Genomic DNA, 27190 nt, shown 5'->3' with positions numbered 1-27190 from the left:
TGTATAAATAGACATAGATATTTAAAGAACTGCTAAAATATTGAGAGAACTCGATTATTTTTTTTTAATTTCGATATATTTTCGCTATTTGCAGATATATTTAATATAATCAGATATTTTCGAATAAAGAGGAACAATTTTATTAAACAAAAGGAGGAGGGAATGCATGGATGAAATATAAATACAATAATAACATCTCTATCTTTTAAAATAACACAATTATTTATATTTTTCATTTGAAGTTATCTGTTTGGTAAAACTGCAGAAAAGGGGAGCAACCACCGATGATCTTGACCTTAACAAATGTTATCAAGAACATATGAGTGTCCTTCAACAAGTTTTAGGTGTCGGTCGTTATTCGTTAAAAAGTTATTAACAAAAAAGTTTTGCCAAGGGGCCCCCCTGCCAAGTCGTACGCTCCTTTTGGGGGGGGGGGGGAGAGGAGGAGGTGGGCTGAAAGTCGTTTCGCGTGGAAAGTTGGACCATTTATAAATATAAAATTTAGAATTTATTGAAAGGCCATAACGGAATAAGCATGTGAAATCTGCTCCCGCACCAATCGAGCTTAAATTAGTATCGTTAGTTGGCACGCTTGGAATATAAAACTTCCCCAAAAATTAATCTTGAAATTGCATTTTTTGAAGAGTTAGGGAGAAGGAAACCAAAATAACACAAAAGTAGTTTTTCTCGAAAACGGCTGGACTGAATTTAATGAAAAAAATACATGTTCTAAACATCGTTTAGGTAAGTTTAAAAAAATTTTTTGTAATTTTTATAATTAAAAAATTTTTCGAATTTTTTAAGAATTTTTTGGCAATATTTTTAAGATTATATCACTTTTACATTTTTACGAAAACATCTCCAGATTGTTCACTTTAACATATATTTTTTCTAAATCGATTGGAGAGGTAAAGAATGGTTCAAAACAATTATTCACGCAACACCACATCGGCTGAACGACCGCGACGCACGGCGCGTACGATCGTTACTCGTTAGCATACTTACATACTTACTAGCTTTGTTGCAGTGTTGTAAAATTCAGTTACCAAGAAAATTGAGATAGAAATAAGGATTTCATTATTGTCTACAATTAATTCAATAAAAAAAGACTCATGTGATATGTATCTAAAATAAAAAGAATTAATCGCCTACACCAAACTGTTTAAAATGCAAAAAATAAACATCATGTGTAATTTGCCTCGAAGACAACAAGGAAGATTGGATCCAGTGCTGCAGCTGCATGGAATGGGCGAACAAAATATGTGTGAACATTCCGGAATCCAAACAGGAATACATTTACGATCAATGAGAATTATTTTAATATTTTTAACATTTCTAAATATATCCGATTATAGAAGATCTTTTCCAGAACTGTAATTTAAAATAGCTGTAAAAAGTATCTATTAATGTGCGTGCGTGCGTACGTACGTGCGTATGTGTCTATTTCTACTTATTATAAATCATCGAAACTTTATATTTTAAAATTATAACAACCGTAAAAATATTCCTTCTAATAAAAAACTTAACGATAATACATAAATTAATGTAGGACATTTATAGGAATCTGCGCTGTAATCGGTGCGCTTAAATTACTAGACGAACCTCAGTATACACTGTCAACGATGTCAAGTTGAAGAATTGGCTATAATTTAGCCGAAACGTACTTGTACTTAATTATGTTAAATACATACAACTTATATATAAATTGAATTAACATAATTGAGTATAAGTACGTTTCGGCTAAATTCTAGAAGAATTCGGCAATTCTTCAATTTAACATCGTTGTTAATAGAAACACATCTACACACGTGGAAAACTTTTAGTTATCTCCCGGTTATTATCCATGACTAGTTAATATGCTGTTTTAGAGTTTAACATTGACTCGCAACCGATAAGATTACTGTTTCAATTTATATTATCAACATTTTTACATTATTCGACATTACAGTGGATATTTCAGTAATTTTTGTCAAGACAATTTTCTGAATTTTAAACTGTGTATTTTACTTCTGCATACGTGCTTCCTAAGGTCTCGATCTCCATGAGACCATTTAGCGTATTAACTGGATCATGGATAACTGGGAGATAACCAAAGGTTTTCCACGTGTGTAAATGTTTCTATTATCGTTAAGTTTTTTATATTTTAACATGAGATATATTAAACTTGATTAAAAAATTAGAACATATAAATTTAGTTATTTTGTTTTTTAATATTAAAAAAACTTTAAATGTCCGATACACCAAAGGACTTCTCCTTGTACTTATATATGAGAAAAAATACTGTAAACCTGTAAAAACGTCTTAACTAAGTTTAAAATCATTTATTTCTGTTCCAAGATATGATATAAAAACAGTTTTCAATTTAACAATACATTTTTATGATTAATAAAATATCATTTTTGCAATAGAAATGGATTGTTGAGTTATAAACTGTTTTTATATCATATCTAATAAATATATATATACATATATATATATATATATATATATGTAAATAATTTTGTTTATACTTTAAGTTAAGCTTTTCTTATCATATCTTCAGATAAGAATGATTAGAAATATAATTTTTCCTTATAGCTATATAGTATTCAATAAAATCGACTTGCTTGATCGTCAATAAAAATTATTGAAAACCAATATTCAGCGATTTTTAGCAATTAATATCTTGTTAACCATTGCGAAAATTGCAAAATAGTGGAGGACTTTTCGACTCAGTTCGCTCTATATACACAAAAGCGCTTGACAAAATCTTACGGGACACCCTTTATATGGTATATGTAAATGATAAACTTATTCGAGCTGTTCTTATACAATTGAAAAATTTATGTTAATTGAACACATTTCACATTTCTCACCAAAATTTTTGTATTAACACACAAAATAAATATGTTAGAAAATAACACAAATGTTATAAAACAATTAATAAAAAAAATGTAATAGTGACCCAATTTAGAAGTAAATCATAAAAGCTATATTTCTTCAATAAACTTAACATTTCTAATATATTAAATTAAGATAAACACTAATAACCTGCTAGTTATTGAAACACAATGTCAACTGTATTAAAAACCTATATTAAAAGATGAGCGAATAAATTTGGATGTTATAAATATATTAATAGAATGTTTAAAAAGCATTAAAATCAAGCGAAAACAAGTTTCAACTTTATAAAAGTCTTCTTCAGCAGTCGCAAAGATATTAGATACAAAATTAATACATAAATTTAAAATTGTAGTGGTGATTAGAAAAAGAGAGACCTATCACACTATAATACATTATAAGGCCAGCGTAATGATTTTAATGCGTAATGATATTAAACATTAAATTCTATTAATATATTTATAACATCCCAATTTATTCGTTTGTCTTTGGCCGTTTTTTTAATACAGTTGACATCAAATTAACATTTCATTCATTTATCTTAGAACTTGTGCTTAAAAAAAATACGTTATTTTTATATTGTTTATTTATTTATCCATAGAGAGTGTTATTTTTTTTATGACAATAAGAAATATTGAACATCAATTTAACATTAGACCGCGAGTTTAAATTAATCTAATCGTGGTTCAAGGTAACTCTGAATTTTTACGAAGGAGCTTTGTCATCATAAAAGTAAAATTACTTGTAATTAACTGATTGTTTATGAAAAGTCACAAAAATCTAAAGTCCGATGTGCAAATCAAAATTAACTGGAAAAGAAGGAATTATCAGATTGGTCAAATATCGCACAGTTGCAATTCTAGCGTTGGATTAATGCAAAATATTCAAATAACATGGTCATATTATGTTAAATTAAAACTCGTATATGTTGAAAATTCAATACAAAAAATGTTAACAGACCATTTTTCAACACAAAAATACAAAATATTCTTTACCTTATACAACAATTGCTTAAAATGATTCCATTTTATATAAAACTTATTTTTAACGCTAGTTAAAATAACATTTTGGAATTTTTTCATTTTTAAGGATCAGCGCAATTGAGTATACGCGTGCATCTCACGTTATACTTTTATCTTTAATAATAACTAGAATATTCCATTATATACGAATATCGGAATATTTCGATAATTAATAATAAGCCGAAATATTCGTACTGTCCCGTACTCGATCCATTCTGTTCACAAAATTAGACTACTAAAAGGAGCTTGTTTCAGAAAGAACTACACAACATCTTGAGTCTTACCCACATCATTACGATATGATACCTTTAAATGATCTATGATATTGCCTTAACGGCGATTGCATAGCTTTTTTTCCTCGAGTCATATCATTTCCCGCTATTGGCCTCAATTCGACGCTTATCTTCTGCACCGGATAAATGGCACGGTAGCGCGTACTTTTCTTCCCGAAATTTGCATAGTGCGCACCGTGCACGTAATCAACGACCAGCCGGGGAGAAGTCGCCCACTTGCCTTCGCCGAACAGGCGTTATCGGCGAACTCACGCTCGTATACGACGCAGATATAACCGATCAGCAAGTACGCGCTCGGTTATATCGTCCGAGATACGGGGGCAGGAACTTATTTGATTTTTCACCGACGTCGATCACGAGCGCACTTTTACGAGATCAACGGATCTCGTTCACCTTGCCGTACGCGATCGATGAGTATTAAACCTGCATGTTGGACTGAATACTTACAACGGAACATGATCATCGCGGTTTTAGTAATCTTCCTTGTAATCGGCCTGAACAATGCGGCTTCGATCGCGTACGTCGACCGCATCACCTACCCTGGACCGGCGGATCTTTGTGACAGGTGAGTAAAAATCAGGAGCTGCGCAATCAACGAAATAGGAAACAAGAAATAGAAAATACGAATTTCAATCTATCAGAAACTGTGTATTCTGCAGTACATGGTTTCTGATAGGTTAAAATTCTTATTCTCTGTTCCCTATTTTTTTTATTCTGCGCAGCCCTTCACAGACTTTTATAGTACACTGAAAAAAATTTACAAAATTTGAATAAATATTTGTTTAGTATCAATAGGGCCATTTATCTACAGTAAATAAATATTTATTTAATTTAAGTATTATTTTTTTTAATCGAATAAATATTTATTTTTTGTAAGCAAATGGTTCCATTAGTACTATCTAAACAAATATTTATTCAAATTTTGTAAATTTTTTTTCAGTGTATGTACTAGACCGCTAACTCTCCCATATAGGATATCCCATACCTATGGCATCATCTCTCGTGAGCAGGTAGAACGTACTAAACTAAATCAAAGAGTTCTTTACCATTTTGCAATTTTCATAATAGTTAACAAGATATTAATTTCTAAAAATCTCCCAATAAATGCGTATCCGTCCGGTCTATCACTAAATACAAGCACGCAGCGCAATACGACCGTTTAGCGTGAGGAGATATTTTCTTTCGTTGTTCGTGCGTAGCCCAGACCGTTTGTAATAAACAACTTTCCGCATGTCCAGTAACGACGGTGAGCGGTCCTATCCAGTCTTGCGTTTGTATTTGGCAATAGACCGTAATATTCAGCGATTTTTAGAAAATCATTATCTCGTTCCCCCTTGGGAAAATTTACTTTAGAAAACTTTGAAAAAGTACTCTTAAAACTTACCATAGAGAAAATCTAGGAAATATGGACACTTTAAACTTTTCTTTAAAGTAACTTTAAAACTTGCAAAGAAAAAAATGGAATACACATCGTATGTAGTCTCGAGTAAAGGATTGGAATATATTATCGTGTGTATTAATTCTTAAATTAACCATCGTCGCAAACCCATAAGTCATTTTATGTAATGACGTATTTTTGCGCGTTAACTAACTAAAGATTAAGAGTTAATAAATATTTATTCGGAAACTATTTAATTTATCTAATATTTACCTAAGGAACGGATAAAAATCGACAAAATATCGAATTATTTTGATCCTTAAAATCAATGAACAGTCAAATTATGTAACCAAAAATCGTTTATAACATTAAATTATGTCATTTTGACTTTCTCTTAACTTGGTGTGTTTTTTGGTTACTTTGATTTAATAAATAAATATGAAAGAAATGCTAATTAAATCAAATTAATGATTTTCGTATATCAACTAAATATTGTATATGATTACATTTAGTAAATATTCAACTAATTCTATTCAAATAAACATTTATTAAAATTTATAACATTTTTCCCCAGTATAAATTTGACTGAAGTTTCATTATTTGTTTTATCGATCGTTTGTTCAATCGATTGCTTCCATACGGACATATTGATCTTTCATATGTAGAACATTACACTTTCAGCACTTTTTTCCCCTTTTTCATCCTGTTTCTTAGAAATTTGTCCAAAGAAAATTTTACCATTTTCTGTCTTGTAAACGTTTTTTTTTCATGTTTATTTTTTAATATTCCTTTTCTTTCTCTCTTTTATCAGGAAGTTTTTAAAAACGTTTTGATAGAAAATAGATGTACAAATTCAGTAAACGCATGTGAACTTTTACGGAAATTGATATTGATGTTACCAAAAGTAATCTTGTCCAAATAAGTCAACAATTTTCTCTTCTTCGGCAGTCTTTTATAATCACACAAAGAAACACGCTCACGTCAAAATTGTTTCAGAGTTATTTATAAACAGAATGAAAGATTTGCTGAAATATCTAAAACTCGGATAAATCAGATCTAAAAATAACTTTGTTACATTATCAAAATTATTATGTATAGAATGCTTAAACATAATGCCGCAAGTAATTTGGACAGTCTAGTAATAAGCTTGAGCATCCTACATAATTATTTTTACGGTCGAACACAATTATTTTCACATCTGTATCTAACTCTAGATACTTAAGCAAAATCGTGCATTTATGAGGTATATATTTTTAAACGGCAAAGTATAAATGCGGATTTGGCACGAGTTTATACAAAGTAATCTTGGTACCATTGAAGCTTTTGCAGTCACTTGGACCATTTACCGATCCCTCATTCGGCAGTCAGGTCATTCGTAGCAGAATGAAACTTTCGCCATTGTCTCGAGGACACAATTACACTCCTCGTCAGAATACTTATCGCTACAAGAGATAACTTCTTGATGAATGTTTGTATAATTCCCTGATATGTACTTTCGTATCATCTATGAGTTTCGACACAACATAATACTGCTTTTGTTACTGTTCATAATTATTTAGTCTGGTCAAGCGGATAGGGGAATATTTACATACTTTGTTAAGAATCGTCGTTTCTTAATTATGGAATTAAGCTGGTTTAGTTGAAGTTTTCCGAAGTAGAAACCGAGAAAGCTAATTAAGAGAGAAGTTACAAGTTCCATTAATTGATTAGTCTCTTGCTTGGCTATAAGATAATGTAAAATTAATTGTCGAAGATAATATAAAACACGCACATTAGGGTACAATAATATAAAATTAATTAATTAATTAATTGTATTCACTACAGTATATGATAAATAAAAGAAGTCCAAATGTGTTTTTTATATTATACAAATTTTATAACAGCAGCATTTCAGCTACATTGTAACAGACGAGGAAAATGGATTTGCATCGCTTTTAACTCTTAAGAAACTTGACCTTTTAATATTATTGCATTCTATAATTTCTCCTGTTCTATATTACTACTTGGCTTTTCAAGAAGCCACAGCCATAGGTACAAAGACAGCATTCTATTTGAACATAATCTTCTAAATATTCTAATTCTAAGACAGAAACGTTAATGAATAAGTACAATTAAACCAAGTGATTAAAGTCTTTCAAACGTAGAATTTGAGTTAACTTCTTATTTTAAAATTGAAAAATATTATTTAATATTATTTTGACGTTTAACTACATCAAAGATAGCAGAACAAACAAACGTTTACATTTGCTTTATCTTAAGAAATTGTGTAGCATTAACACTCATATTTATGACTTCACGTCGAATAAAATCATTATCAATTTGAAAAATTAGGGTACTGTGATAACCGCTTATCTGTTAGTAATCTGACAACGTTCGTATACGTTCGCATTTAAAAAGTAAAACAATCGATAAAATCGCGAGTGAAAGTTATTTGTTTTACTTTTTTTTGGTTACATGAAATTTTTTACATATAGTTTATTGATGGCTTATCGATTAACAACAATATAATTTTTCATTAGGTATTTGCAAAAGTTTTAGTCTTTTTTTTAGAAATGTTCTTTCATTCACATGTAATATAATCACTTTCTTTTATTTTTTCGACTAAATCGTATAATTGACGATAATATTAACTTTTTAAATTTAATTTTAAAATTGGGAAAACAGTTACGAAAATGTTCGAAGCTATGAAAATTACTTACGATGATGAATGTTTGTCACGTTTGACTAAACCCAAATAAACCAAAACCGATAAAAGTTCGAATAATAAAATAAAAAACGAAAATCATACTCATTGCATTTTTGATTTCTCAAGGCATAACAAGAAGTTTGTTCTTACACCACTATGAACTCCCATTTCTACCTGGATGTACTGAATCATCTTTGCAAAAGGATTCAACGAGTTCGACGAGACCAATGGAAGGAAAGAGATTTTTTTGCTGCACGACACGCGCCCGCCCACACGGCTGGAACTGTGACCCAATTTTTAGCACGAAAACAAATTCTTATGCTTCACTATCCTTTATATTCACCTGATTTATCTCTGTGTGACTTTTTTCTGTTTCTTCAACTCAAGTTGTATATAAAGGGAGAACGCTACGACAATTCAAAGGACATGTGAGACGTGAGAATTAAAGAGAATTTTAAAAGAAACTTATAAAAAAATTTTCAAAAGTTATATCAACGCTGTAATCGTTGCTCTCGAAATCTTTTTGAGCTAGTCTTAAAAAGAGTGAAAACTTTTCACTCTTTTTGAAGAGTGAACACTCTTTTTGAAGAGTGAAAACTTGAACAAGAGAGAATGGCAGATTTTTTATTCTTTTTTAAAGTAAGATTTCATTCTTTTGGATTTACTGAAAGAATAAAATATCAATCCTTTTTTTGAAATGAGACTTCATTCCTTAGAGTGACTTTCACTCCAAAAGAGTGAAATCTCACTCCAAAAGAATAAAATTTATGATACAATACATGGTCATAATAAGTTGAACAACTGTAGCACTCGAGGAATTCATTTTACAAAGTTGTGCATATGGAACTTTTTAATCCCTTTTTGATGCCCTACAATCCTAGTTATGTCTCAGTGCTGTTTAACCCAAACTGGGCATAATCTTTCGTTAAACTTATTTGGGATTAATTGTATGACAATTCGGAGGAGAGGAATTAACAGCTAAGGATCGAAAAAATCCTCAAACTAATTAAAAAAATTAAAATTAAAAATCTTACTTATTGTTAGAAAATTTAAACGTTTAATACAGTTGTTACATTAAATTGCTAACTTTGCCGAAAGATAAGTCAAATAGAAATAATTAACTGTATCTACGATTAATTAATGATTGAAGATATACTAGCGATTTTAATTTAATCCGGAATATACGCAATGATTTTTCGGACCTTTACTACACACGTATGGGTCTTTTGTGTCCTGTTTTTGTTAATAACTTTTGTTAATAACTTTTGAACGGATAGTGACCGTCACCTAAAACTTTTTGAAGGTCACTTAGAGTCACAACATATGTCAAAGTTAAGGTCATCGAAGAGGTGTCCCCTAATATAAAGAAATACCAATAGCAAAAATAGTTTTATATCCCAGGAGTGTAGGGAAATTAGATTTTTTTGATGTTATGTCATGTTTCCTTTTATAAGTTGTATTTTCGTGTACCACGCTAGAACTTATCATGATGAACTTACCATATCGTATATGCATTCGTTTAAGCATATAATCGCAAATATAAAGCACAATACAATTCACATGAAAGTGTTCTCAACGAAGCATATAATGAGATAGGTTCCGTATTGCGCGCACGGTGCTTTTGTGAAAGGCAAAATTTTGTAATTTATCATTCCTCTGAGCTTAATTAATCAAAGGTGTTGGTTTATTTCTTCATCCTAAGTTATCTCGTAACTATTTGTGTTGCGAAATAAATTGTCTATGTATATATGAGATGTAATGATTAATTCGCCTCCAGGAGAATTACTCTGTAGGTTTTTCAATAACAACGACTGTTTTGATTTATTACTATCCGCAACTGCATTGACACAGTCGAATAATACTTGGAAGAAATCTGTTAATTTAACGTTAGTCACTGTCGAACGTACTATATTACGTATTGCAAACATCGCCGCGTAAAAATATTGAATTTTTACTTAATCGTCAATGTTTGATAATTACAGTTTTCGTTACATTTCTGTATTGATTTTCAGCCAAGTTTACTGTGAAGGACCTCTGTTACATACGGTGCAGCTCGCTGGAATTTTTAATGACGGCAAAACCTTTGTGGACCTTTACCAGTTACACGATCCAAATGTGACCGTCGAAAAGTAAGTTGATGTCTCGATAAAAACAAGAAAATTGAAACGTATGAAACTTAATATCTCTTTTTCTCTTTTAAAAAAATGATAAAAGAAGATTGTTTCTGTCGTTCCGTATATATCTTTCTCGATGCACTCAATCTATTTCCTTTTGCGGATAATTGTATAAAAGGAAGGAAAATATTTATTTTTACACACAGCCCGCCCTGAATAAATAATTTCCGAGTGATCTTGATATTGACCTTTAAGAAGGTCAAAATCATTGACGCGGCGCTCTCTCGGTACTCGTTAAAAAGTTACTAATGAAATAAATTTTCCACGTGGGTTTTCGACTTTCTACATGAAGCGAGATCCACTCCACCTGCGTCCACGGCAGTGAGCTCTATATACATACTGGAGACTGGAGTGAGCCTTCCCTATGTTAATGGCAGTCTGGGGGGGAGGGGGAAGGGAGGGCGGCCGATTGTATGAGAGTGACAGCCACGCATGTTGAGTAGAGACCCTCTAATCAGAGTCGCGACACGAGACGATTTGAGCCGACTTTTGTATGCAGGGTAGTAGTTTTAACAAAATTGATAACAGAGAGAGAGAGAAATATATTAGTATCTCTGTCTAATCTTAACGCGTTTCTAATCTACTTGCGCTAACGGCAACTGACAAAACACGCGTAACGTTGTATTCTATATTTTGCACTAAAAGTTATTAAAGAAAGTTATTAAAAATGGTTGGGTGTGCAGCCCCATTTTGTAATAACTCAATAGCCAAAGGCTACATATTAAAAGCATTTCCTCGAAATTGCGAACATTGTGCTTTATGGACGAAAAATGTTGGCAAAAGATGTTGGGGAAATGGTGTGAAAAATTGGATGCCTGCAACAACAAATTCTTTTCTCGCATGCGTTATTTCAACATGTAATGTATAAGCAATCTATTTGTTAATGCCTTTAAAATAAATCATTTTAATTTTTAATTATATTGTTGAAATTTAAGACGAATGTAGATATTCAAATGTAGATATTCAAATGGCGGGAATTGTTAAAACATGCTGGACCAATCAAAATGCGGCTTTCTCATGTCGCGACTCTTATTAGAAGGTCTCTAAGGGTACCTACCCAATACACATGGCTGTCACTCTGAACATACGCGTCCTCATACGGAGACGTATCTCTCTGATCCACATGTGAGACTCACGGTGACCCGCACGGGTGACACGCACGCATATGAATCTCACTGATGCTCGCATGCGTGCGGCATTCATAGCTGATAGCAGCGGTAGCGGCTTAGCGGCTTAACGTTTGCATCATAGAGAGGAGAAGGGCAAGGAAGAGCATTTGACGTTATTATAATATTATTACTATTACTATATTTTGAATCATGTCCCCCTTGGAAAAAATCTTCGGATATCCATGCTATAGCCTGTTCTATAAATAGGACTGTAAGCCATAAGTCGTAAGAAATTGATCACGGTCAATCACGGTCGAATATGAGAAAAATGTGTGCATGATACGCTTGACGTGTTGTTGCATAAATGCGATTCATTGCGCTCGCACGCATGCCCCCATCACGTTGTGCGAGCAGTATGATAATAGCATGGTGTGCGCACGGCGTGATACGCACGGCGTGATTGCATAATGCGATTCATTGCGCTCGCACGTATGCCCCCATCACGTCCGCGCTGTGCGAATAATTCGCGACGTGCGTGCATCATGATATTACTATGCGGGCATTGTTATCCGAGAGGCTAAGATTGCTTTAGAGTACGCACTGCTTAAGAGTACATATTGAGCTTTATGATGCAATTTAGACAGTAATAGCTGAAACTCACACAGGATGTGCCTTTTTGGTTAACCCAAATGGTTAGCCAATCTGTGTATAAAAGATAAATAGTTGTGATTGTTGCAGTGCACGCGCATGATAAGGGAGATATACAATAACTCATGTAATTTTAATCATTTTCTTATTGTATTTGTCACGAATAAATTAATTGATTTTTGTATTTATATCGTGTGCATACATGTCTTTGCTTCGTGCTTAATGATATATATTACTAAATGTTTGTAATATTTACTTAATGTTTGTAATAGTCTTTATATGGTTATATTACAAAAAGAATAAAAATAAAAAGTGACATGGCTTAAATGTTTTTGCAAATTTCATTCAGCCCGTTAAAAACAATGATAGCAGATAGATGATGATAACGATGATACAATTTATAAATTTTGTAATGCTTTGTATTTTAATCCTAAATCCGGTAAAAATTGGATCTAGTGCCAAAATTGCAGTCTCATATTGATTGCGCTGAGATCGACCGTCACGTTGGACGAAAACTTATTTGTGTGACATCTATATATAAAAAATCCTTTAGGTATTTGTAAAAATGTGTATTTAATAAAAAATAAATGTTCTTTTTTATCTTAATCAACATTGTTTTTCAATACAATGACACTTGTTTTTTATAATGCGTGCTTTTGAGAACATAATTATTCAAGAGTACGTATTTTTATTTTCTTAATAAAATTAATCTCCTGTAAAAATGAGTGTTTATGTTTGACAAAATTTTAATTCACAAACTCGTATTATATAAAGAATAATTTAAGCAGCATTTTATCGTTCAAACTCGGATTCTTATATAAGTTATATAGCATGAAGAAAAAAAAAGTGCGTATTATACTCTTAGATGGTCCTATCCTACATTTTTTAAATATATTTCAATATATTTTTTCCACAAAGAGAGAGAAGTATATTCCATAATTTAAATAAATAAATTTTAAAATAATTCTTCTTTTTTTCTCTCATTAATTTATTTCTAAATTCGTTAGATATAGAACATCTACATCAATTTGTTAAAATGCTTTGGCCAAAGTTTTACCGTCATATAATATATAATTATACAATAACACAAAACATATGGCATATGAAATTATAAATAGAATTGTTACACTTTACAGAATCGTTAAAATTTAATTTAAATTATAAAGTGAGTTTTATATAGAAGAATTTTATTACAATACAGAAACTTTTAAAATCACCCGTAAATCTAGAGAAAGAGAAAGAGTATACTATAAGGTGCACTATAAGTGCGTCAGAGCTAATTTAATTCGATTTGTGTTAGCTTCAACGTTTTGATGAAGGCTACCAGCAACTCTCCTAATCGCACCGAGGTAGCTACGTTCGTCGCGGAAAACTTTGCTATGCGGGACGAACTGGATAATTCGACATTGCCGGACTGGAAGGAAAATCCTGGTATTTTAAAGTCCATCAACGATCCCCAGTATCGCAAATGGGCAAAACGCTTGAACTACATTTGGAAGACTCTGGCAAGAAAAATAAATAAGGACTTGGTGGTCAATCCGCAGCGGCACAGTTTGATCTACGTAAATAACACTTTTGTCATTCCCGGTGGACGATTTAGAGGTAATTTCCCGCGTGCGAATTAAAATTCATTTTCCAATTTTTTAAAGTCAACGAGCCAGTGTCTAATTATTTCATTAGTAAGATATTTCAGTCTATCAAATAAAATGATTGTTTAGCGAATTTAGCCGGACGCGTGATTTACATCCTTAAAACATTTTTATTGACTTGCATATTTCCATGAATATTAAAAGCATTTAACTTTGCTCTTTTATATTCTTAACTTTATAACTTCTTTGGAGAGAGAGAGAGAGAGAGAGATTGCATGCATAAAAAATTCTTATTTTATGAACTTTAAAAAAAATTGCATCTGTAAAAACTTTTTTATTCTTGATAGTAATAATGTTGATAATTTTTGTGACTACTCAGCTATTTTTGTTGATTTGCGTTGGTAGTAGCAAAAGAAGTGGTTTACTTTTTATATGTTTTATGCCGCTAAGGTGATAATAATTTTTATTATAATATATGTACATATGTATACATATACATATAAACAACATAAAAATATAACTAAAGTAGGCTAGTGAGAGTCTAGCAACAATGAACGGCGCAATTGTGAGGTGAAAACCATACTTAGATGTTATATTAAAGTCTTCTATATTTGTTTATACATCATATACATATACATATAATACATGTACATGTGATAAAAATTATTATATATCATATATGTATATATACACATATGTATACAATATACACATATATATATATATATATTTATTTATATTGTGCACGAATGCTATAGACATTTCTTGGTGGAAAACTTTAAATACTGAAGAACCATTGCAGAGGAAACGCTTTCGTTTTTGACTAACCAAAAGAATTATAATTTGAAATTAACATGTTCCGTACCACGTGGGTCACGCTTATCTTACGAAAAAGTTGAATTATTGCAAACTTATAAATAATATTATAAGACTGCTACATATATATTATTTAATAGTAGACACTTTCTAATCTTTATTTATATTTCTAACGTTTTAATTGTAGTTTTTATTAAGAAAGATTGTCTAAAAACAAAGTGATATATCGGTGATGTTTCTGTAATTATAAAATAATTTTTAATACATATCATATGTATATATATATGTAAAAACATAATCATGATATAGATACAATGCAATATTACATCTCCTCATTTATATCTAATAATAACATTTATAACTCTTTAACCATTATGAAATGTTTGTTATTTAATAAATAAATAATTAACACAAATCAAAACACCAATAATTCACACGGCATAATGGTCAAGTTTTAATCAGGAGACACGGTCTTCTAAAATTAACATGACATGGAATGTATTAGGGGACGAATGTCTTCCTTGTAATATGAATTGTGTATGTAGCTTTCAAACTTATTTGTTTTATTATCGGAGACCATTATGCGCGTGTTGCTTCTACATAATATTCAGTAAATTAAAAATTTTCAATGTTGTACAAAAAAAAGAGAGAAGAAGCTTATGAAATGAAAGACCAAATTTTGCTACAGAGTTTTATTACTGGGATAGTTACTGGATAATCGAGGGACTCTTGTTATGCGACATGCACGTAACCGTTAAAGGAATGATCGAGAATTTCCTCTCTATGGTAGAGAGATACGGTTTCATACCGAACGGTGGCAGAGTTTATTACTTATCGCGAAGTCAACCGCCCTTGTTAATACCAATGGTACGTACTACCGGACAATGTCCAAGTTTCTGCCTTTATTGCAAAACGTTCAAGTCTTGTATTTTGTATAGAGATCTTTCCCAACGAATCTTCTACGTATAATCTACTATCTCTTTGTTTCGAACTATTTCTTAAAGAACTCAGAATCTGTTTTGCCTTAACGACGTGAATGTTTTTTAGGTCGCAAAGTATTATAACTACACGAAAGATCGCAAATTTCTGAAGAAAAATATAGCAATCCTTGAAAAGGAGTTTGAATATTGGCATAACAAAAAGACGGTAGATGTAAAGAAGAACGGTAAAACCTATAAGATGGCACATTACGTAGTAAACAGCCACGGACCTCGACCAGAAAGCTACAAGTAAGTTCTTTTCGTAAAAGATACTGTTACAAAGATATCATTAAGAAGTTTCCCGAGTGAACGTATAACTGTTGAGGAAAAAGTCGAAAACAAAAAATTTTGAATATAATTTTATTAGGGATGCAATAGATATCCGGCAACTATCCGGTTTCCGGCCTATCCGGTCAGTTTTGTTTACAATTACATTAAGTAAATGACTTTACAATATACGGGGAATAATAATGAAAACTGAAAAGATTAGACAGACCTTTTTGCATTAGACGTACGACGTATTAAAAGCAAAGCCATAGCGCATGTTAATAATAAACATTCATTCTTATTTTTAATCACAATGCAGTTTAATATCTAATTCTTATATCTGTTTCTATCAATGTAGATTAATTTTAATTCCGGTTTAACTCGCTCTTTATCCTTTTCTAATTCATAGAACTTGGGAAAAGATAAAAAGTATGTTAAATCAAGATTAAAGTTAATATAAATTGGTGGAAACAAGCATCAGTATTTTTTCTTAATTTAATTACTTTTTTCTTCTTTTACTGACTTAAAAATCCTTTTCCAGAATTAAAGTATACTCATTAATGTACGTGTCTGTGAGGTGGAGTCTATGCCGGGAATGACAAAAAATTTCAAAATTAAGATCTCCTTTACCATTTCTTAGTCCAATATGACACTCCAGAGCTGTCACGTCGTGACAACATTTGCTTCATATAAAAGCTGTACAATCTGTACTTATGAAATAGTAATCCACAGATTAGTAGTTTGCATAAAGAAACAGTATGGAGTTATTAAAATTGGACTTGGACATTTAATTAAAACGTAATTGTTATACGAAAATTTATATGTATGTGTGGCATACACACGTGAGTGAGATATTGATGTAGTGATGTCAATGACATGTAAATTGTCTGTGTGTGCAAGTGCTATTTTCAATATGACTAATCGTCGGATCTTTAGAATCCCCTTAAGTTGCTTGATTTTAGTATTTGTCAGCTCTCACGTTACGGCAGCATTGACCGACGGCCGTCGTTGTTTGTAAACAAAACTAACCGGATAGGCCGGAAACTGGATAGTTGCCGGATATCTGTTGTATCCCTAATAAAACATCTTCCTGTATCAGCAGCGCCAGAATAAACGTCGCTTTTTTCACAGAGTTATTCCAAGTTCATTTAAAATATCCTATTCATATTACAGCGTCCTTTAGTTCTCAATTGAGAGGCAGCACATACCGCGCGACGGTTTGTTCTATACAGAATTCACTTCAACACCTGCATCGATCACAGCAGTCTTTCATTATCATTTTAATTATAAAAAAATAGTACGTAAGAACAAACGTATGCGTGTTCTTACAGGGAGGATTATCAGTTGGTGCAGCAAGTACCGGAGCAGGAACGTGAGTCGATTTATAACGACTTGAAAGCCGCAGCGGAGAGTGGCTGGGACTTCTCCTATAGATGGTGCATACGGACTAACAAGAACGCCAATCTTAGTCTCGTTAACGTCTCCACAAGTGACATCATACCCGTCGAATTGAATGCGATATTACAGCGGAACGCCAGGATGCTCGCCCGCTTCCACTTTATCCTGAACAACGTGAAGGTAAGCTTTTTGCTAAACCTAGAATTTTAGTCGTTAGAAATGAAAATGGCGGCAAAATAGGAAGAAATTATAAACAGGTGTTTTCCTGTTTTAATCAACAGTTTGAGGTATAAAAAAATTAAATTAGAAAGTGCTACAACATTAAGGCTCGTTTTCACAATATATGGTTACCTGTAAAGATTAAAGGTTCCAGCAGATTCATCAATAAAATTCATTCATAAATTTCTTGGTTACCTTTAATCTTTAGGTAACCATATATTATGAAATTGGGCCTAAGGGAGACATTTATTAAGCAACAAAGTTTTTTTTTGTTTTTCGATTAAAATTTGAAAATGAAAAGAGATAATGAAAAGAGATAACGAAAAATGACAAGCGAGCTTTTTCATTGCTGCTGAAATGCCCTACAAAATAAGTACCAATCGAGCTTTGTACTATGAATAGAACCAGAGATACAGCGATTTGAAGATGAGTGAAATTTCCTGAAAAAACAGCAAAAATGAGCACTTTTTCAGTTATTACCTTCTACATCGTTTTAAGTGCATCGAAAAATTGAAAGTGACATAAGATAATTTAAAATAGACATCTTACCTGAAAAAATAAGCCTAAATTGAATTCCATACGATTAATACTTCCAGAGATATCGAGCTCCAAAAGTAGGCACTTTTTTTCAGGTAAGATGTCTACTTAAAATTATCTTATGTTACTTTTAACTTTCCGATGCACTAAAAACGATGTAGAAGGCAATAACTAAAAAAGTGTTCATTTTAACCGTTCGTTTTTTCAAGAAATTTCACTCATCTTCACTGCGCAGTATCTCCGGTTCTATTCATGGTAGCTCGATAAGTACTTATTTTGTTTGTAGGGAATTTCAGCAGCAACAGAAAGCTTTCCTGTCATTTTTCGTTATCTCTTCTCATTTTCGAATTTTAATCGAAAAATAAAAAAAGACTTTGTTGCTTAATAACTTGCAAGTGTCTCCCTTAATGTTGTAACATTTTCTAATTTAGTATTTTTATGTTCCAAACTGTCGATTAAAAAAAAATACCTGTTTATAATTTCTTCCTTTTCAAAACCTTTGGAGACTGGCCTAATCACCCTTTCACTCACAGTCAGATACTCAAACAACGTTGCGCTTAGTACAGAATAACCCCCATGCATAATGCTGTATTTATTGCCGCAACACATTAAAGCGCGATATGGTAATATTACTTTGAAAATCAGGACACGGTATACTATTCCCAATCCTCATTTATTACGTAGTATAAGGGGCTCCGCACAATAAAAGGAACAGGGAACAGAGAACAGAGAATAAGAATTTCAATCTATCAGAAATCATGTATTGCGGAATACACACTGCGTATTCCACAATACATGATTTCTGATAGGTTGAAATTCTTATTCTCTGTTCTCTGTTCCCTGTTCCTTTTATTGTGTAGAGCCCCTAAGCGAGTCTCAATAAGCGAGCAGAGGTTGAAATACAGGCTAATCGTAGATGTTATTTTAAACAATTGCCTATAGAAATCCGAAAGAAATAACTTTAATTTGATTAGATAAATGGCATAATATCGTTTACATTTTTGTCCCAAATCGTTTATTATTGATTGCGTTACATTACGGCGTCCACATATCGTTGTTACAATCTTCTCCTCTTTCTTATTTCAGAAAAACGTTTATTACGCCCAGATTTCCTCGCAATATCAAGCTGCCATTGACAACGTGCTATGGAATGAGGATGAGGGAATCTGGCTCGATTACGACATGAGAAATAAGCAGTCCAGGAATGTATTCTACCCTACGAATCTGTCGCCTCTGTACACCATGAGCTACGATCCAAAAAAGAAGAATAAATATGCACTGCAATCCGTTTCTTATATCAAAAAAAACAAGATCGACTTGTATTTTGGTAAGTAGAGTGTTGTCCTTCTTATAGTAAATGACGAAATGTTTTCCTTTCCTTCTTTCAACATAAAACCTCAAATACACGCAGTGGCTATGAATCAGATTGAAATCAATAATTCGATTGAATGCATATATTTCGATATCCTCCCACATCAGAGTTTCTTTGTCGATGAGATTTCTAACCTCCGCTGAATTTGAACTTCCAATATTCAATTGATCTCCATTCATCCGTTTTTCTTAAAGTTAATCCATCGAATAATACCGCGCGTGATACCTAATTTCACGAAGTCGTGTTGTCTCGTTAATTCGCGTAGTCGGTATTTTAATTCTTCTTCAAAGATAATTCTCTCTTATTGAAGATCATCGTATTCCAACACAAGTAATGGCATTAATTCTCTCTCTGTCAAAAATTAGTACTCCTCGAAGAAAAACAATAATTGGTTTTTTTTTTTTCGAAGAGTAATCATTTTTGACAGAGAGAGAATTAAAGTGTTTAAAAAAAATTTTAAATTTTAAATTGAAACCCAAATGATACAGTCTTAACTAATCAAGATATATTAAGAGTAAAACCTGAGTGGTACTATCTTTATTACTTAACTCTAATTATATGAATCTCATTCGTATAAAAGATTTGGTATTATAACAATTGGCGCCAAGTTAAATTCCACAAAATTTTATGTATCATTCGTGTAAAAGATTACCTTTTTAAAAAAGGTAAAGAAAGGCGCTAAAAGTATACGTGGTAGGTACCATTTGGATTATATTCTTTTTTATTTGGTATGGTTGGTATGAGATTTAACTTGGCGCCAGTTGTTGATATCAAATCTTTTATATAAATAATACGTATAGTTAGAGTTAAGTACAATTAGAGTTATAAATAACAAAGATAATAACCACTTGGGTTTTACTTTTTAATTTAATAGAATTTAACTTTGTTAAGACTATATCATTTAGATTTTAATTTTTAATTTGGTACATTAGATTTTTTTTAAGTCATATTATTCGATGCAATCATATATTTATTATTTTGGTTATTTCATATTTCTTATATACCTACATTGCAAATTTTTAAATTACAATATTTTTTTATAAGTTAGACTCTTTTATAAAAGTTTACCAAATGTTGTCTCGCTCGAAAGAAAAATATTTGGATAAAAATCAGCCAAGTCGGAAATCGAACACATCATTGGGGCGCAAAGGGGTTAAGACGTACTTTCACGCTTGGTGACTTTGATTCTAATCTCTCGGGTTCGATCATCTCGAATCAAAAGGCGCAATAATCAATTGCGTTACAAACATTAACGTAAAAAAACGATACGCTTGTCCGGTCACAGGTGGCACGCCATCCTCCATGAACTACACCGGCGAACAATGGGACTTCCCGAATGCGTGGCCGCCGTTGCAATCTTTCCTGATTCTGGGTCTCTATCAAACTGAAATAAAACAAGCGGTCGATTTGGCCAAAACACTGGCCGACAGGTGGCTTAAATCAAATTATCTCGGTTACGACGAATATGGCAAGATGTTTGAAAAGGTAAGTCCATTTTTCTCGCGTTAGATCGATCCTTCGCTGGCGAACCAAAAGATTAAAAGGAAATATTTCTTGTGTCGACAAATCGCGACTGATGTTCTACACGACTACTTGCATTGGAAATATATTGAATCTCTCAAGCAGAATGATAGATTCTATATTGATGCGTCCGATCTGTTTTTTATTCCTGCACAAGAACTTTCTTTCTCGCTTTCGCCAAATGGCAAACATATAATATCGATCTCATTTTAAGTTCCAAAAGCGTATACTAGTTCAGACACAGATAACAGATATCTATAGTTCGAGCTAATCGAAGAAGTGTTCTTCAAAATATATAAATGAATTTAATTCCTATAAAAAAAGTAATTCTTTTATTAAAAAAAAAGGAAAGAAAAGATTATATATAATAAGATATAAAATAAGATATAAACCCAGCTAATGAGTACGAATTGGATTGGATAAATACGTATGAGAATCAAGTTTTCGAAACCGCGTTATCTCTCTCCGCGAAAAAGATATTGAATTTTGTAGAAACTGAATATACTGAATCTGTTTCTATACGTTTAGATAAACGTAATAATATGAACTCTAGTGGGTTTATATACATAGATTCATATAGATTTAGAAATAAAAATATGCGGAAGTCCGTGATCCTAGAAAGTGACGTATCATTGGAAAGCACGCATCTTTTTTAATGATCACTTGCTGAGATCGGCGACTAGCAGTTGGTGAGTCTCCCTTGTTAGATAATTCTTCAATATCGCACATTAAATTCGAACAAATTAGTCGCACGTTCATTGCGTTGAACATTGGGTAAAATGCCAAAAAAATTAGCAATACGTAATTCAATCGGATTGATCGCACGTTTCATTTTTATGCACATTGGGTGAGATACAGAAAGCAAATAATTAATTCATAATTACCTGGTTCGAGCGGATTACGGATAGAAAAATTCAAAAACACTTGATTCGACATCGCTCCAATGAATAATTTTCAACATTTTTCAATAATTTCTCGTTTGCTGGGAAAGTATAAATTAATTGTTTTTATACTTACATGTTTTTGTATCTGTTATTATTTTTATATTTTTTATTTGTTATCTATTGTAATCGTAACATTTTTTATTTTCACATTTTATTTGATTTAATATTTTTGTTCTTCACATTTATTTAACTTATAATATAGATATTATATTATATTGCACATCCATCTCTCTCTCGCAATATAAAATCCCTTTTTTATACTTTTTATTGTCACATTTTATTTGGCTTAATACTTTTGTTCTTCATGTTTATTTAACTTGTGATAGTTGCAGCCCACTTGATGCTACATATGCTTAATTTGAAGCATTTTTTTATTTGTCAATTAATAAAATTCTTTCTTCCGATTAGTCAAACAAATACTTCGAAGCATTTGTAGTGCCAAGTGGATTACGCACCCAATATTGTTTAATTTCACATTCACCTCTCGCAATATAAAGGTCTCTTCTATTTATTCAAAATTTACTTTGTTAGTATCGGCGTTCAAATATTAACACGTACGTAGCTGATATCAATGATAAAAATACTAGTACAAATAATATTTAACATGGACGCAGTGACAGAGCACTATTTTTACTACTATAAATATCTACTTTAGTCCCGGTGCTGTCTGTAGTATCTTCTTGTGTTTCTTTTTGATACGGAAACTTGATGAGGTATATTTCGGAAGAGTCTTGAATTTCGATATGAGGCGAGAGATGGTCGCTCGCGGACGTGTCTAGCACGAGGGTGACCTCGCCTCGTTTCCTTTGTCATTCCGCGTACCTTGCTGCCCTACTGGAACGCGGACAGAAACGAGAGAAGGATGAAAAGCCATCGAGAAATATTGTCCGAGGTACATACATATATGTGGCGCGTGTATGTGATTCGTTCTAATCCGTCTGTTTTGTTTTGCCACCCTTTGTTTATGGAGAGGAAAATACGGTTGCGTGCGGGAATGGTACGACTAGGGGCGCGTTTCTCAGCGAGAAGATATTTTATACATTACACCGATCTCTCGGGAAAAAAGGAAAACACTGTCTCTATCGGTGCTCGTGCATATTGAAAAGAAAGTGTCCGTAATAGCTAATATTAGATAGAATGAAAGAACGAGAATCTTCTTGCTTTTTAAATTACACGTCGTCGTCTCTCTGCATAGCGTTTCTATTTACTTTTCATCAAATTTATTTTACTATTGTATTTATTTAACCGCAAAGAGATCAGCTGTATTAAACTATCGACGCTTGATATTATATCGTTTTTATTATAATGTTTTACAATCTGGAATAGTTAAATTTACTAAAAATAGTAAAAAAAAACTTGAGAATCTTCCTCCTTTCAAATTATATTTATAAACACATACACAAGAATATTTACTTTTCGTCATACCCTTTTAATTATTGAATTTATAAATAAAAAACAAATAGAGGGCTAATGAGAGATTTTAATTCGCGGTAAATCGTGCGATAAAGAAATTTATTTTATATTACGATAAGTCGGACGTTTCGGCTTCCCTTCGAGCCATCTTCAGTATATCTGAACCATACAATATAGAGTAACTTCTATGGCTAAACGAGAGAGTGACCACTCATTCCATCTCCACCAATTCGTGACACAAGGTTAGCAAGTCTAGTGGTAACGATCGAAGATGAATTCTATGTATAAAGAATGAAACGTTAACTCAATGTGTAATTGAAAAAAATGATAAAGAAACAAACAAGCCATGAACAATTAATGAAAAACAAAAAAATTCCGCAAAATGTCCATATTTAAAATTTGAGAACGTGAGGTCTAACGTATCGTAGTATGAAATAAATACGATACATGAGTACATTTCCACAGAAAAATTTAATAACGCTACTCAAATAAGAAAAATCCAAACATGTAAAACAAATTTTTCTTAATGTAAGAAAATTGCTTCGCTCCTTCCATTCTCATTAATGTTATCGAGCTGACTTTTCCTCGTGTCCGTACATCATGATTTAGGAAGCAATAACGATTAACACATCTAGCATAGCCGCATTATAATAACGCAACTATTCAATAAAATTAATTTAATAGCATAATTTAAGCCATGATACAAGATACAATTATACGAGTGTCATTTCTAGAGAATGGTGGACGAAATTTACACTTCGATACTTTGTACAGATCACATCTTGTCGTTACCGGTGTATCAATAACGAGCTGTCGCAGGAAATAGCCAGTCCATTTTGTTGAACAAACATGCTCAATCGATTCAATCAAAGTTTCTTGCGCCTGCTCCATTCTGAAGATGAGAAAGGATCTTCGATCGGAAGGTATTCCGTCTCTTGCGAGATTTTACGCGTTGACGTAAGGGAATTGAAATTACATTTTCCATTTGCAAAACTGATTATTTGTCGAGCTCGAGTTAATTCTCTTTTAATTAGCTTTTTAAAAGAACGAATTTTTAAACAAACGTTTAAATAATCTTCAATGAAGATCAACTTGAAGTTCTAAATGGCAAAAAAGATCGAGGCACTATATATGGTCTATCCAATTTGAGCTCCAAAGCCAAAATGCAAAGCCATCGACTTACATAAAAAAATTCAATGTAAGATTTGGTCTGTAAAGTGTTAATAAGCGTCGCTAGTCAGATCCGTATCAACACTTTACAGTCTGCGAAATCTTACCCATATTGATTTTTTTTGCGACGATGGCTTTGCATTTTTGGTCTAGAACTGAAATTGAACAAGCTTGGTCTAATGAGACAATTAAAAATGCTGTTCGATTGAAATTTACATGTGGTTCTAATGAACATCGAGAAATCTTAAAACAAAATATTCCTTTACCGTCAGAACGAACATTTCGATGAAGATTCGCTTCACTCCCGGCGAGCTCTCAATCGCTCAGATGACGACGCTATAAGTATCGTTTAACTAACTGAGGAAAGTTCACCCAAGTTCTCTCGCGAGATCGAGAGAAATTAGATTTCCACTGCAAGATAAGTATTCCTCAACGCGAATTAACTCGCTGCTATGACGGAAACCACGGAGGAAGTGATAATTTATAATGCCAGTCTTGATTACTTTCGCACGATGCGGCGCGATTTGCTTTGCGAATCAGAAATTCGCCCGATTACACAAAGTAATTAATCTTTGAATTTCAGTATAACGCCATGCATCCAGGCGAGGGTGGCGGTGGTGGCGAATATAACGTACAGGATGGTTTCGGATGGACGAACGGCATTGTCCTCGAGTTGCTGCGCCTCTTTCCAAACGCGAAATCTGTGGATAACTTCAAATACGACAGCAACGGTACTGATAGATAATATACGGACAGATTAGTAGCTAACCGATTTCGTACAAGTCTAAACATTTATTTCGTTCCAAACAAAATTGAAAATAAATGGATTAAGAGAGAAATTGATACTTGATTATGACGCTATAATTTTTTTAAATTAAATTCTTACACAAAAAGAACTATTTTGCTATAAAGTATTAAACAATTTAGGTAGATGCAGATCTGAAAATAATTTTTAATGGAACCATCAAAATAATTATGGATGAATATAATTATGTAGGAAACACAAGCATGATGAAGAACGCTGCTGAATATAAAATTTTTATATTCTAGCATTCAACTGGAACGTTTCACATAATTATTTTAATAGTCAGAATTATATAACAAAATTATTTTCAGATCTCTCCGGTGAACATTTTTCTCGGATCTTTTCATATCATTTTTCATATTTTTTATGTAAATTCGGAATTTTCAGAATATCTGACAGTGAGTTATTTTATAACTTTTTAGAAAATTTCTTCAGTTTTTTTATACAAAATGAAACACTTATCAAGAAGTACCGAGAAAGTCTATATCTTGTCTAGAGAAATCTTCATATTGAAAATGTGAATTCTGAAATATATATATATATATATTCTGTAAAATTTCTAAATTTTCTTATTCTAAAAATTTCTGACAAAATCTTATAAAATTTAATACAGTTTAACGCATTTTTTCAAAAATTATATTATCAAAAATTTTAGAATATTTTAGAATTCGCACATATATAAAAAGTTCTATATATAAAATATAAACTTATAAAATATAAACTTTCTTATTGTGTCTCTGAAAAGTGTTCCAATTCATATAAAAATTTTGAGAAAAATTTTCATCAGGACTGCATTTAAATTTTGATTACTTCAATAAAATTGTTATGTCCGTGTAATCTTTAAAATTGGAAACCGATCAGAGCACATTTTCCTTATATATTGTTAATATAACATTCCTTTTATTACAGATATTTTTATTTACAATCTTATTTCGCAAAATTTTTCTTACAACAGTCTGTTTCTTCGCTCACGTACTTTAAATTATGTAAGCTCCATAAAAGACTCAGATCGACGCAGAAGAATTATAACTTAATTTTATTTTTTAATTTTCTTTCTACTGTGGAGTATATAAAATTGGAATGCAGAGATATATGTTGAACATTACTACGTACCACGTAGGTATAACAATTTGGAAGGACCTCGTTTGCCTACAAATTGATTGCCTATAACACCGTTTGCCTACATCACATTTGCCAACAGTTCGTTTTTGCGCACAAATATAAAATTAAGAGAAAAAGGCACATTTTTACGCGCACAAACTGCATTGCATACATAATATTATTATCTACAAATCGATTGCCTACAAGCCCTTTTACACACAAATAAAAATGTCAGAGGTAAAGTCACATTTGCCTATACGTTTATTTACTTTCACTATTGCCTATAGATCGATTGCATACAAGCATTATTCTCTGCTTTAAAAACACAAGTTCTCTGCTTTAAAAACACAAATTCTCTGTTTTAAAAACATATATTATTTTCTTATGTAATTTAAGTGCTTGTAGGCAGTCGAGCTGTAGGGAATAATTAATATTATGTGTGCAATGCAGTTTACGCGCAATAATGTCATGTGTGCAAACGTATTTTTTTCTTTTAATTTTATATTTGTGCGCAATAGTGCATGTAAGCAATCGAGCTGCAAACAACAATTTTTGTGCGCAATTAATGAACTGTCGGCAAATATGATATAGGCAAACGATGTTATAGGTAATATCAATTTGTAAGCAAAAGGAGCCTTCTTTAACAATTTATATCGTTGGATTAAAGTTGAGGATTTTCACTCTTATATCGAATTTCGAACTGTTACTGTTAATTTACCCTGTTTGTTGTGTGCGATCAAAAATTCTTTTTTCCAAACGCAGCTGAAATAAGTTATGATTACACAAGAAATTTTGAATGAGTGAACGTTGGAATGTTGAAAATTGTAAAATTGTATACATTACTATTTCTTTACATCAGGTAATGTTA

At 32.0% G+C, this 27190-nt stretch overlaps 1 protein-coding gene across 1 annotated transcript; it reads left to right on the top strand.

The window, feature by feature from the left end:
* Window positions 1-4442: 4442 nt before the first annotated feature.
* Window positions 4443-25493, top strand: LOC108768590 (trehalase). Its single transcript, XM_018519070.1, has 9 exons — window positions 4443-4760; window positions 10272-10388; window positions 13491-13792; window positions 15284-15462; window positions 15643-15824; window positions 17174-17420; window positions 19083-19323; window positions 20654-20853; window positions 25000-25493. Exons 1-9 carry the CDS (start codon window positions 4606-4608, stop codon window positions 25159-25161), a joined length of 1785 nt encoding a protein of 594 aa, XP_018374572.1. The 5' UTR covers window positions 4443-4605; the 3' UTR covers window positions 25162-25493.
* Window positions 25494-27190: the final 1697 nt, after the last annotated feature.

This window comes from Trachymyrmex cornetzi, unplaced genomic scaffold, assembly GCF_001594075.2.
Source record: "Trachymyrmex cornetzi isolate Tcor2-1 unplaced genomic scaffold, Tcor1.1 scaffold81, whole genome shotgun sequence".
Classification (NCBI taxonomy): domain Eukaryota; kingdom Metazoa; phylum Arthropoda; class Insecta; order Hymenoptera; family Formicidae; genus Trachymyrmex; species Trachymyrmex cornetzi.
This window is presented reverse-complemented; position numbering and strand designations above follow the sequence as displayed.

Coding starts and splice junctions, on each gene's coding strand:
- LOC108768590 (XM_018519070.1), top strand. CDS start 4,606: ATGAGTATTAAACCTGCATGTTGGACTGAATACTTACAACGGAACATG. Junction 4,761..10,271: donor CCGGCGGATCTTTGTGACAG/GTGAGTAAAAAT, acceptor ATTGATTTTCAG/CCAAGTTTACTGTGAAGGAC. Junction 10,389..13,490: donor CCAAATGTGACCGTCGAAAA/GTAAGTTGATGT, acceptor GATTTGTGTTAG/CTTCAACGTTTTGATGAAGG.